At 50.8% G+C, this 12,101-nt stretch overlaps 4 protein-coding genes across 4 annotated transcripts; 2 read left to right on the forward strand and 2 right to left on the reverse strand.

The window, feature by feature from the left end:
- The first annotated feature begins 36 nt into the window (after positions 1-36).
- Positions 37-2,129, forward strand: ASPVEDRAFT_63011 (uncharacterized protein). Its single transcript, XM_040815651.1, has 2 exons — positions 37-204; positions 268-2,129. The coding sequence occupies exons 1-2, from the start codon at positions 126-128 to the stop codon at positions 1,947-1,949; spliced, it is 1,761 nt and encodes a 586-aa protein (XP_040668968.1). The 5' UTR covers positions 37-125; the 3' UTR covers positions 1,950-2,129.
- On the reverse strand, positions 2,053-2,725 carry ASPVEDRAFT_718369 (uncharacterized protein). Its single transcript, XM_040816137.1, has 2 exons — positions 2,311-2,725; positions 2,053-2,265 (listed from the first exon to the last, which is right to left on the reverse strand). Exons 1-2 carry the CDS (start codon positions 2,681-2,683, stop codon positions 2,156-2,158), a joined length of 483 nt encoding a protein of 160 aa, XP_040668969.1. The 5' UTR covers positions 2,684-2,725; the 3' UTR covers positions 2,053-2,155.
- Positions 2,726-3,326: 601 nt separating this feature from the next.
- On the reverse strand, positions 3,327-4,905 carry ASPVEDRAFT_29730 (uncharacterized protein; the record flags this gene model as incomplete). The annotated part of the gene is made up of 3 exons (XM_040810265.1): positions 3,327-3,399; positions 3,479-4,232; positions 4,311-4,905. 3 exons carry the CDS (start codon positions 4,903-4,905, stop codon positions 3,327-3,329), a joined length of 1,422 nt encoding a protein of 473 aa, XP_040668970.1.
- A 2,916-nt stretch (positions 4,906-7,821) lies between these two features.
- Positions 7,822-11,626, forward strand: ASPVEDRAFT_84661 (PH domain protein; the record flags this gene model as incomplete). Its single annotated transcript, XM_040817578.1, has 4 exons — positions 7,822-7,837; positions 7,908-8,237; positions 8,306-8,463; positions 8,519-11,626. The coding sequence occupies 4 exons, from the start codon at positions 7,822-7,824 to the stop codon at positions 11,624-11,626; spliced, it is 3,612 nt and encodes a 1,203-aa protein (XP_040668971.1).
- Positions 11,627-12,101: the final 475 nt, after the last annotated feature.

The following is a 12,101-nucleotide window of genomic DNA, read 5'->3' on the forward strand; positions in this document are numbered from 1 at the left end:
AATTTTGACCTCTCGAGAAATTTATCTGCCGTTGTTGCATTTTTGATTTATCAAATAGCTCCTCTTTGTCGCTTTTTACATGCCGCAAATCTTATAGCACGGCTTATTGTTGTGCTCAATTGAGCATGGGACGAAAGAGGTCGTCGTCCGGGGACTATCCCAGCCCTAAACGACTGCACAGACAAGCGGGCATTGACGAGTCCGGTACGTTAGTATAGAGCATATTGAAGGCAGATTTCAAGCTAATTTATCTCGTCCTGCCATCAGATCCAATCTATGAGGAAGTGCATTCTGATTTAGACTACTCCTCGCACGATGACGCTGCTAGCATCTCTAATGACAGTCTCCATGAGACGCCAGCCACGCCCTTTTCGACAGCTTCAACTTCCGTGAGATACCCATCGGAGCTGAAAACGCACCGTTGCCCGTTCGAAGGTTGCACCAAGGCTTTCAATCGACCCGCCCGGCTTCAGGAACATCTGCGCTCGCACAACAATGAGAGATTATTCAGTTGCACCTATGACGGCTGCGACAAGACCTTCCTACGAGTCTCGCACTTGAACCACCACGTTAAAAGCGCTCATACCGGAGTTCGAGATTATGTTTGTGATCGCCCGGGGTGTGGAAAGAGTTTTGTGACTGGTTCTCGGCTTCGACGACATATAGCTGCTCATGATGGTCGAGACAAGTACCGTTGCACCGAGTATCCACCCTGCGACGAGACTTTTCGCAAGCACTCGACGCTCCAGAAACATGTCCTGTCCGTGCATTTGAAACAGAAGCCATTCCAATGCTCGCATAGCGACCCACAAACAGGAGAGAAATGCTCTATGGCGTTCGAATCGGCGGGCCATCTCCGTGCACATGAAAGCAGAGTCCACACAGAGAAGCGATTCGATTGCGCAGAGTGTTCTCAGCGTGCAAACGAGGGAGGAGATCAGTCATCCATGTTTCCTCCTACAACTTTCCCCACATACTCTCTTCTGCAAGCTCATATTCGCACCGCACACCCCCCACAATGTCCCAACTGCTCGGTGACCTGCTCCACGGCACGAGAACTCCGGCGTCATCTCGAAGTGGCCCACGGCAACGTCAGCCTCGAAGACCGCCGAGTATTCGCCTGCACAGTACCAGGCTGTGAACGCAGTTTCACGAAAAAGGGCAACCTAACCGTGCACATTCGCACTGTCCACGAAGGCGAGAAGCGGTTTGTCTGCGGCCAAACAGACCTCTCCTCATCGAAGCGCGTCACCGGTTGGAGCCCCAGCGATGGCTGCGGAAAGCGCTACGGCAGCAAACTAGCCCTAGAGGAACACATCCGCACCGCCCATCTAGGCTTCCAGAACTCCAAAGCCGAACGGCGTCAAAAACTCGGCCTCACGAGAAAACGACATGATTCCTCCACCAACAACAACTCCTCTACTCTAGCTACCCTCACTGGTGAGGGCTACGCCGACCAAACAGGTCGCCAAATTGCTTGCTTCATCGACACGTGCCCACATCGCTTCCACCGCAATTACGATCTATGGGTTCACATGGGCAGTAAGCACAACTACACAGAAGACGACGTTCGAGATCTCTTCCTCCAACGCGCGTTACTCGGGGATGGATCCGAGCCTGTTCCGGGCGACGTCTTTGGGATCTACGGTCTGGAATTTGACAATGAGGATCCCTCGTGTGACCCGTATAATTACGCTCCAGCAGAGCCTGCCGCCGCCCACGACCAGCTCCCTGACCTCAGCACAGAACCGTTTGCTCTGGATGGTGGCTCAGAGTTGACAACGTTTCCTCCTCAACAGGGGTTCTTTGATTCCGATATTATGATGCATGATTCTGCGACTGCGACTACGACTATATCCGAGTCTGATTCCAAGATACCCAACAACATTAATCCTGATGACATGACGATGATTGATCCGTTTCTGGATTTTGGTATGATTAATTCATAGTTAGCGACAGAGCGAGCGTCTCGTTCTATTTATGTTTCGGGATCTTTTGGTATTATTTCACTCACATATCTAGCACGGAGTATCTAGCGGTTTATAAAAATCATTTTCATACATTCAACAGAGGAATTAACTTCAGATGGATATCACCATTGTTTTCTGTAGTGCATTTTAATAGTATGTTTGTAGGTGACGACTGACAAGACTATTTAGAAAGTGCATTGAGCCACGCTCACTTTCAGTAGGGGTATCCATGATATTTTGATCAATCCAACGCACTCAGTAGTTATGTTATCGAAGACGGCCGCGGCCCGAAGGTCTGTTCCTGGTCAGCCTACTAGGACAGGGGCAGAAACAATCTCACCTATCACCAGCCACCACCATTTCCCGCAATGAATCAGCAACAAGAGATCCAAGAAGATGATCCATGTCATTCGGAGCTGCAGAGTAAGGTCGAGTATCAACGCCCTGATTGGATTGAATGTCTTCAATGACTCAGGCCCCAGCTTGTCTGAGACAGAGAACGAGTGACCACGGTGGATACCTAGGTACCAGAATGACTGGGGGTTGTTGTGCAGCAAGCTACCTCCCAGCGTCACCCTAGCAGGCAGCAGCTGAAACAAGTGAAGAGTGTCGCCAGGAACAGTCCTAATCTGGATAGCATGATCAGCTGTTTGTTGCACCGGTGTAACCCTAAAGTCTCGGCGGAAGGATCCAGGCCATGAACGCGTTAACATGAAAAATAGGGAAGCCACAGGAATTAAGAACAACAGAGCGAGGACTTTGACAGAGTAGTGGATGGACACTGCTGATTTGGAGAGAAACTCCGGTAGTTAGGCTAGGCTATGGGACAAACTTTAAAACTATTGCTTTTTTTATGGTTCCTTTTCATGGTAAGACATATATGGTCCCGAAAGCGAATAGCCGAGTAAATGCAGTGTGATCCAGCCTTCGATCCGATGCTCTGTTTGATCAATCCGCGCTTGCTACGCTTCTAACGAGATACAGTATGCGCTAGCTGCTGCTTTGCGGAAGGTATCCTGGGGAAGCGAGAAGGGCAATCGGATGATGAAAAGAGAGGAGTGGAGAGGGAAATACTAACGTAAACGCAAGAGAAAGAAAGAAAAGAGATCTCATACCAACCAACCAACGCTGAAGTCCAGTGTCTATCTGGTGGTGAATATCCGTTAGGAACCTCCCAAAGTCTTTTCTATCTTTGTCTGATTTTTCTTTCTTTTTTTCCTTTTTTTGTATGTTTTGGTCGTTAAATGGTAGCGAAGGCCACGTTATTGAATGATCAAAAGCCTGATATGTAGATTGGCTGTATATTGCCCGTGTCGTAGATTCATATCGACAGTCGAGGTGCGGGTCCATCGACGATCAAACAGTTCTGTTTCGAAACACCGGGGACAGTTCAGGGGGGGAGAGCACGAGGCCACAGTCAACGGGGGATCTGCAGTAACAAAAAGCAACAATATCAGCTTCGTCATCACATAGTAGACGAATGAGGAAATAGGGTATAGGCGACTCACTGTTCTTCGGCACGTTCTTCATCTGGCGTAGACGGGATATCGGCCAAGGGTTCGCCAACAGCGGCTTGGGTGGCTGCTTGGGTGGCTGCCTGGGTGGTTACTTGCATATCTCCATGGCCGGAACGGCGACCAGCAGGGGGTTTCGAAAGCTTGAAGTTGGGGACGTTATGCTTAGCGAGCAAAGTGGTGGTGTCGAATAGACCCTGAGAAAGTTGGTGGCTCGTTCTCCAGATGTCCTGGAAGTAGTCGATATTGCGAGTGGGAAAGTTCTTATTATCTGGAACAACAGGAGACGGTGACAGCAGAGCACCCCCGGTGGCAGCCCGAATGCGAATGAGATGGAATAAGAATAGACGATACTCGTTAGTGGTGGGCTTGGACGGCTCGTCCATGACAAAGAGTCTAGCGACGTCACAGAACAAATGAACAGCTGGTAGTCCTCTTGCCAGGCTGAGCCACAATGCGATTTTAAGCAAGTAATCAATTAGTTCGTTCTGAACCCCGTGAGATGCCCAGCTTGCTAAGTCACCTTCGCTTGCTTCTTCAGCCGACAGACCAGGGGTACCAGGGGAATAAGGAGGCAGCCATCCGGATTCTCTCGCCTTGTCGGGCTCAGTCTTCATGATATGCTCTTTATAGAAGCAAAAGAATGAGGTAAGCTCGAGCTCGGAGCCGTTGAAGTTGTCCCATTGCAGGGTGGCTCTGCATGTGTCTAGACGAAGCTGCTTCATACTGTACATTGCAGTACGTTCGACTGACACCGGAAGAGAACTGTAAATGGTTTCTTATAAGGTCAGCACAAGGATAAGGTGAATAGCTCGCACTAACTTACTACTCTCATGGTCTGGTTTTAGCGCTGCACAGAGGTCATCCTTGAATGTTTCTATCACTCTGATGGCCGCTTCGAGCTGCTCGCTGATCTTGGAGGTATTCGCACGTCTCGTGCCCACCCAGAAGATTGAGTTCCTGGTTCCTTCACGAATTGGATCCAATAGCTTTCTCAGCATCGTAATCTCCGCGGCAAAGAACTTTTCATCGGTGATGTTGGTATCACTTGGCTGGTGGGTGGGAGAGACCTGGTGGTGGTTTCCCATTGAGGCTTCAAGGCCTAGCTGAATGTGCTGAATCACGTCAAAAGACTCGAAAAGAAGAATCAGGAGGTGTGCATAAGATCCGGGGAAAAGTCCCTCAGTCAGCTTGGGTATGTACGCCATAATCACGCCTCCAAAGGCACCGGGGTCGAAGCCCTTGGTGAATTTGGCCATCAATTCATCGATTTTCTGGTTTTCGACCTCCATGATCTGAAGGGCCTTTTTGTCAGCCAAGGCATATGAACCGTCCTCATAATCGGAAGGGATGTCGATGGCTCCAGGGACGCCATCATCGGAGAACTCATCTCCAGAGCTTGAGGGATCAGACATGCTCATCGTGACGAGCCAGTCCCGAGAGATTACCGTGAATGCTAGCGAGCAATTCTTGGCTTGAAACTGAAGGAAATACGGTACAACACTAAATGAACGGCTTAGAAGGAAAACACAACAGCAGCAAGGACCGGTTCTGCAGGAATCTAATGAATGCCTCGTGCCAAAAGCCTTGGATACAAAGCCCAGTCACCAGTGGAATGACGGTTACAGCAGAAGGATTGGATGGGAGCGGGTGGCTGAAGCAAGAAAAACAAATGAAGCTATACGAGAAGAAGAAACATTTCCAGAATCAGTGGGATAGCTGAGGAAATTAGTGCATTTGGGCGTGAATGCTGGATGACTCTGACCTGTGAAAAGCCTCTCAGGTCGCCGCCAGCAACACAGACAAACAATACAACCTGGGTGCGCCGATGCATATAGAGCGGAGATTATGAACACTCCACTCCTCTCTGTTCCATGAGCAGGTAATAGCCATAATATCATCTGCGAATTCCAGTCAGGAGCCAAGGGGCAGAGAATCAATAACACTCTCTGATGTCTGACTATACTCAGTTCACCAGATATATGTGAGCAGCATGTCAACATCCTTGGAACCCCGCTAATCGGGTTATCCTATATCAGATACTATATCAATACCTGATCTCTTTACATGGATAATTGTAGAGTAATCGTTCATTTGGGAGCTTGCAGTTGATATACCAGGAAGATTGGTTACGCCATTGTACCGCAACGCCATCCGGGGCAGTGGTGAAATCTTCATTATTGGATATCGACAGAATGTACAGTGTATAGAAATGGAGTCTCAAGAAGACAAGAACAAGCGATGTTCTCGTCGTTGGATGAGCAGTACACAACCGGGATTTGGAGCCTTGCTGCCTTAGTAGTGCGGAAATATATGGGAGTCCACTCCCACAATACCTCAGCCTCAGTATTTCATGCAGCAAGTAAAATGGCGGGGCGCAGCCGCATTTGTCTCGATACCAAGGTGACTGGGTCTACTCTGTACTTCCGGTGCGAAATGTAGTTTACTTTAACGTGCTTAACTGTGGTTCCACCAAGCTAGCAAGCGGAGCGCACAGCTTGACCCTCTCAAGCAATGGAACAGCCACAATTCCTAAAGATGTCGATCCCAGCTGGCTGGCCGAGTCGGGCCGTTTACCGTTCAAGCCATCATTGTCGCTTGTCGCTGGTGCGATGTTCTTCTGGAAAAGATCGCTCCTGGGATACGGGACGCGTCAGGTGGCTCAGCCTTACATCCCAGTCCTTGTTTTGTGCAGAGTTGGTTCTGTACACCATACTCAAGCTCTCGGAGCATCAAGGGTTTAAGACTCCTTTTTAGCGCATATCAAGGGAACGAAACTGGTTCTACTGAAATGCTGCCTTCGAAACGCAGAAATGCTTCAGGTTCGCAGTCTGTTACTCAGGGGCTTCGGGCTTCACCCGTCGGGCCGTTACTGGAGTCGGATCCTTAAAAGGAGACAAATAGTTTATTATCGACGGTCAGGACTCCTAACCCAGGACTCAAGAGCGGTGCAGCAAATCCTAGGCAGACAAATTCCAGAAAAAAAAACTATTCGCGGCCAGTGACAATAATTCGTCCGAGTGGCCAGTCGGGTTGGCGCGGTCTTCCACCATGAAGTCTCCATTGAATGGGCAGCCCCCGGTGAGGGGTTAGGGGACCTTGGCACGGTTCATATTGGCCAGATTGTCTCGGTCGCCGCTCTTTGGGGGAGGCCAAGGGAAAATGGGAAATGATAGAAAGGGGGAAGCTGGTAGGGCAGGCGAGGAGCAATCGAGTAAGACATGCAGGGCTTGTGTTACTATATTTGGCGGAGGGAATTTCGTAGAACTGCAAAAAGTCAAGAACGCTGGTGTGCGATGAAGACAGTCCGGTAGAACACAACCACTAAAAACATTAATCACCTGCAGACGCCGCCCATCTGGGATCAGTTGCAGCTGCATCGACGATCTGGAACCATGCCCCAAGGAGCGGGCTGGTAGTCTGGTCTTGGACAGGTATAGGCGATGTCTGGTTGAGCCACATGATGACGCACTCCCCAGAAAGAATTGAATGTTTTATTTTTATCCGGTGGCCACCAGGGGATCCTTGCCCCCGTATCCAGATTTTATTATTGAAGGCATTGTGCTGGAACCATCTCCTGATCGCCCACTGGTCGCCCAACGGTCACTCTGAGTCTGCTGGCTGCTCACTGTTGGCTGCTCACTGTTCAGCTCCAGGCTGTGGCTGAGACTCTAGCAAAAAGAACGGTGACACTCGTTGTGCCAATCCACCTGCACTGCACATCTTGGACCCACGGCGCATCATCTCGACCTCCGCCCGGAGCCCGTTTCGCTGTCTCACAGTCCAACCTCGTGTTCTTTTCATCTTGCTTGCTTATTGTGTCACTGTTCGTCTTTCCTGGTCTCCGTTCTTTTCCCTTCCTCTTTCTTCCCCATCCTGTCTGGCTCTCGCCTCCCTCCCTCCCCGCCACATCGACCTTTCCCAAGCTCCCGGACTATCTTGTTAGTGTCCGACTGACTCGGATCTGGTCAGGCGCTGACGACTACTTCGATCTTGCGCCATCCACCCAAGAGCCAATTCAACTTGGCTGACTGCCCAGCCTAACTTTCTCTCTGTATCATTCGCTCCTCCTCCACACACCGTCTCTTCGCCGTCGCTTCATGGAACTGGTTGTGCAAGCCTGAAGGTCGTTGTTGGCGGGTATTGCGTCCTGACACTCTGTTGCTGCCTCCGCGCGGAGATCCCGGAGCCCAAACACCATCAGTCGATTTCCCCGCCCCTCCCGTTCTTCGTCTCGCCGACGCTCGCTCGTTTTCTCTCTTCTTAATTGAAGGTTTAAGGAAGGAACATACGCAGAAGCTGGTCTTCTTATCGTCTGATAATCTACCATTGCAATCATGGTTCGCTCTCGCGGTAAGTTTTGTCGATCTGGTGGGATTAACTCCACTTTAGAGAATGTCGCTGATATCCCTTGCGTTTGTAGTGCTCTCGTTTCTATCAGCCTTTGGAGGACAGTCCCGGAAAACAAGCCCGGATGGGGGTGGACGACCGACTTCATCGTCGTACAATGCTCCTCCATCAAGGTTCGATACACCTTCTCCAGATACACCTTCTCCGCACGATGGCTCTCCGTCAAAAGCCGAACGGCGCATGTCGCGGCCGGGCTCGACGCTCTTTACAACCAAACCTCCGCTTATGCAATTAGCGGAGGACACTCCTGCCGAACTGCAGCGCATCTTTTCGTATATGAACAGCCATGCGAACAAACTGTACTTCGAGGGATATTTTCTGAAGCTGAATGATTTGGATACGAGTAGGTTCTCATATCCTGTACCGAAGGCTCCCGCAGACCGATTAACCCTTTTTCTTTCCCCTGCATAGATGGTCGTCCATGTGCTGAGCGACAATGGGTGGAGTGTTATGCTCAACTTGTCGGAACAGTCTTATCCTTATGGGATGCCGCTGCGCTGGACGCAGCAGCCGATCCAGCAGACGTGTCTCCAACATTCGTTAACCTCGCTGATGCGTCAGTCAAATCGGTACGATTTGGTAGAACCCTTCCTCTTGATATTTCCGCTCTGACAACAGTAACAGATTGAAACGCTTCCCACACAAAACCAGGCTGGAGCACAATCTCTCCAAAACGTCTTGAGCGTCTCGTCTGCCGGTCAAAACCGTTATCTTCTTCATTTCGACTCCTATGACTCCTTGATCCAATGGGCCTCCGCAATTCGCCTCGCCATATATGAACACACTTGTCTCTACGAAGCATACACCGGTTCTATCATTGCCGCAAAGGGCAGAGAATTGAACAATATCCGAATGATTTTGGAGCCCACCCGATTCAAGCATGAAGATTGGGCCCGTGTGAGATTCGGGGCTGGAACCCCCTGGAGGCGTTGCTGGTTTGTGATCACGCCACCAGATGAGAAAGAGCTGCAAAGGGCAAGGAAGACTATGAAGAAGAAATCAGCGTATGACCGTGCGCCAAGGCTGGTAATAGGAAGCATCAAGTTCTATGAGACGAAGAAGACGAAGAAGGTGAAACCTTTGGCGACAATTACCGATGCATATTGTGCATACGCCATCTACCCCCAATCGAAGGCTTTGATCGATCAGTCGACTCTGATCAAAATCGAGGGGAACTTCATCTTACACTCGCAATCGGAGGCTAAAATGGAAGGGTTTGTTTTTGTAATGCCGGAAGTCCATCCCGCTGTGAGTGGGTTCGAGATGATGCTCCAATTCTTGATACCAACCTTTGATACCTTCAACCTCTACGGACGCCCGAACCGTCTTATCGCCGCAGTAAACCACGTTAAGAGTATTATGTTCGCTTTTCCGGACCAGGAACGGTATGACTACGTTGATCTGATGGATATCGCGAATCTCATGCGGACTCCTGGTTCTCAGAACTGGAGTGAGGCGGAGTGGAGAAGGCAGCTCAAGGATGCAACCGCACGTCGAATGGCAAATGTCAGCAGCAGGACAAGCAGCATCACCACACACAAGCCTCGCTTCCGTGCTAGTCTCCCGACTAGATACAGTAACGTCCCCGCAGCGGCGTCAAGTCGTAAGGGAGGCTTGCCGGGTTACGTTCCTGCGTTCAACCAGTCGGTGGATGCTGTGGTCCAGCAGGTTCCTAAAGAGGAGCCGTTTACACCATCGCCACACTCGCGAAGCGTGTCCGACACAACGAGATTTGGCCCCCAGCCCCCTCGAAGGCCCGCGATGGTGGAGAACTCTGCAGCGTCTTCCACACATGATTTGACTCAAAGCCCCATTGCCGGGAGCTCCCATGGCCGAACTAGCTCCGAGGACAATCGGATTGATGAAGCTGAAGAGGAGCCGGCACAAGTACCGTTTGCTCAACAGCTCACATCTCCAGTATCCCATACTGATCTTGCGCCACCCCCGACCCTGACTCACGACCCTAGAGACGCGCCTCCTGCCAGACCACGGCCATCATCAGACGCACGGAGAGCCAACGTACGCATGTCTGATGCTACTCTCGCACAACTCGTCGCTGCATCCGGCGGTATGAACTTAGCGGACAGACCTCCAACGTCAGGAAGTCAAAACAGCTGCAACTACGCTAATAACAGTCCTGTATCGCCAACCTCGTCACAGGCAAATACTGATGCTCGTCGTTTTGCCCCAGCTTCCGGTAGCCTGGCTACCCACCAACCTGAAGCGACGGAACAGGCTCCGCCCGTACCCGAGCATAACTTCGGCGTCAGCGGTGCCCCGACGTCCTATAAACCATCCCCGCAGGAATCCCCCAAGCCATCTCCCAAGGTGAACAGATTTAGCACCCAGAGCATCCGAGTTGATACCGAAAAGGCCGTCAAACGGAAGCCTATCAGCCGAACACCAACGCAGACCCAGGTAGTCAGCCCGCAAAGTTCCGTTGGTGAGCCTAGTTTCGATGATCTCCGCCATACCGTCGATGAAGATGCATTGGACATGGTTGGCATCGTCAGCCGCCCCACTTTTTCTGCACCCAGAAGGCCAATACAGCCAGAGGAAGAAAGTGTCTACGGTGATGATGAGTCCACGACATCTCCTGACTACGCCAGCACCAAAGGATCACTATATAGCAAGAACTCTGTTAAGTCGGTACCGAGGCCTAGGATGGGAGTGAAGAAAACCGTGGGAACGGAGCCTCAGCCAAAGGACGTTGTTATCGGAGATGCGCGTTATGCTATGGAGGACAAACCAAAGCCTAATCCAGACATCCCCACAATTGACTTTGGGCCAACTTTGAACTACCTGCCGACTACTGGACGCCCGAGTACGTCAGACACGCTGAAGAAGTTTGATAGAGGTGAGCCCGGTGTCACGGAAAAGCAGCGGTACTCACTACCTGTACACGAGGCGGACCGCAATCATTCCAGATCACCAAACCGAGACGACTATCGGCGGAGTGTATTGTGGCAGCCAGGGATGGCAGCTCCACGTCCGGTAACCCCCGGTGGTGGTCTCACGCCTGAGCAATACGTGCAGCAACGAGCGGCTCCCAGTCCTCCGGTCCATGCGCACGCTCGTACGCCCTCTAGTGCAACAATAACACCAGGCCCTCGGCCCGTTTCTGGTGATTGGACTACTTATTCGAGGCCAAAATCACAATTGGGTCTTAATCAAGATGCCGTCCCTCGGCCCAGGTCTCGCGGCGCCAACAACATGATGAACTACAATGATGTCTCATCGCATCTTTCGGCCCGCGAACAGGAGCATGTAGCCCGCATGACCGGGTCCTCGTTCTTCAATCTATCTGGCGATAAACAAAAGACACCACCGCCTGTGAATCCGATGGGCTTGGTTGGGGCAATTGATGCTCGGGAGCAGGAGAGGAGGTTGATGAAAGAGGGCATGTCCAACCAGATGGTGCAGCATGCTATTGCTCAACGCCAACATCACTGGCAACAGCAACCACCGCAACCCCAACAGCAGTTGGCAGCGACCCCTCCCCATTCGTACGGTGTCCAGGCCGGGCCTGGCAGCTTCTACAACATGCCAGGAGCAAGCCACACATGGGACGCTTTGAACCAAACCTACCGACCGGAGGAACCTCGACGTCAGTCTTGGTATGCGAGCCAGTTCGCCCCCCAGCCTCCACAAGCAGGCCCTCTGCCTTATCAGGCGAACCAATACAATCCGCAGCAGGGCCACTTTGGCAATGCCAATGCGTCCTACTACTGAAACATTCCTTGATTAACCATCTTATCTCTCATTTTGACCGTTTGTCTGTTTTTCCACTGCATACACTGTTTCTTTTCCTAAGTTTTTATGATCTTGCCGCGATATATCACTTCCCATCTCTAGCTTTTTTCTTTTCTGTTATTTTTTTTTTTTTTTTCCATCTTTTTTTGGGGGGTCTTTGGCACATGAAATCCTGCATTTTAGACATAGATCTCTACCCTCCTTTCCAACAGACATTGTCGTTCATCTCTTTTTGTTTATTACTGCAGCCGCTTCGTCCATTGAGTTGTGAGCATAGTCCCGGCGCTGAGGATCTCGCTTCCTTTTCCAGATTGATATCATGTCCATACAGTACAGCATTACTTGCGATTCTTGTGGGAAGGGAAAAGGTGTTTTAGGTTGAGCTTAAGCCGATGAATCTATTTCCGTCAAGTGCTTCATTTCAATCGTCCGTCGTAATCAAGAGAATCTTTGG

The sequence above is a fragment of the Aspergillus versicolor genome (assembly GCF_001890125.1).
Source record: "Aspergillus versicolor CBS 583.65 unplaced genomic scaffold ASPVEscaffold_6, whole genome shotgun sequence".
In the NCBI taxonomy this organism is placed as follows: domain Eukaryota; kingdom Fungi; phylum Ascomycota; class Eurotiomycetes; order Eurotiales; family Aspergillaceae; genus Aspergillus; species Aspergillus versicolor.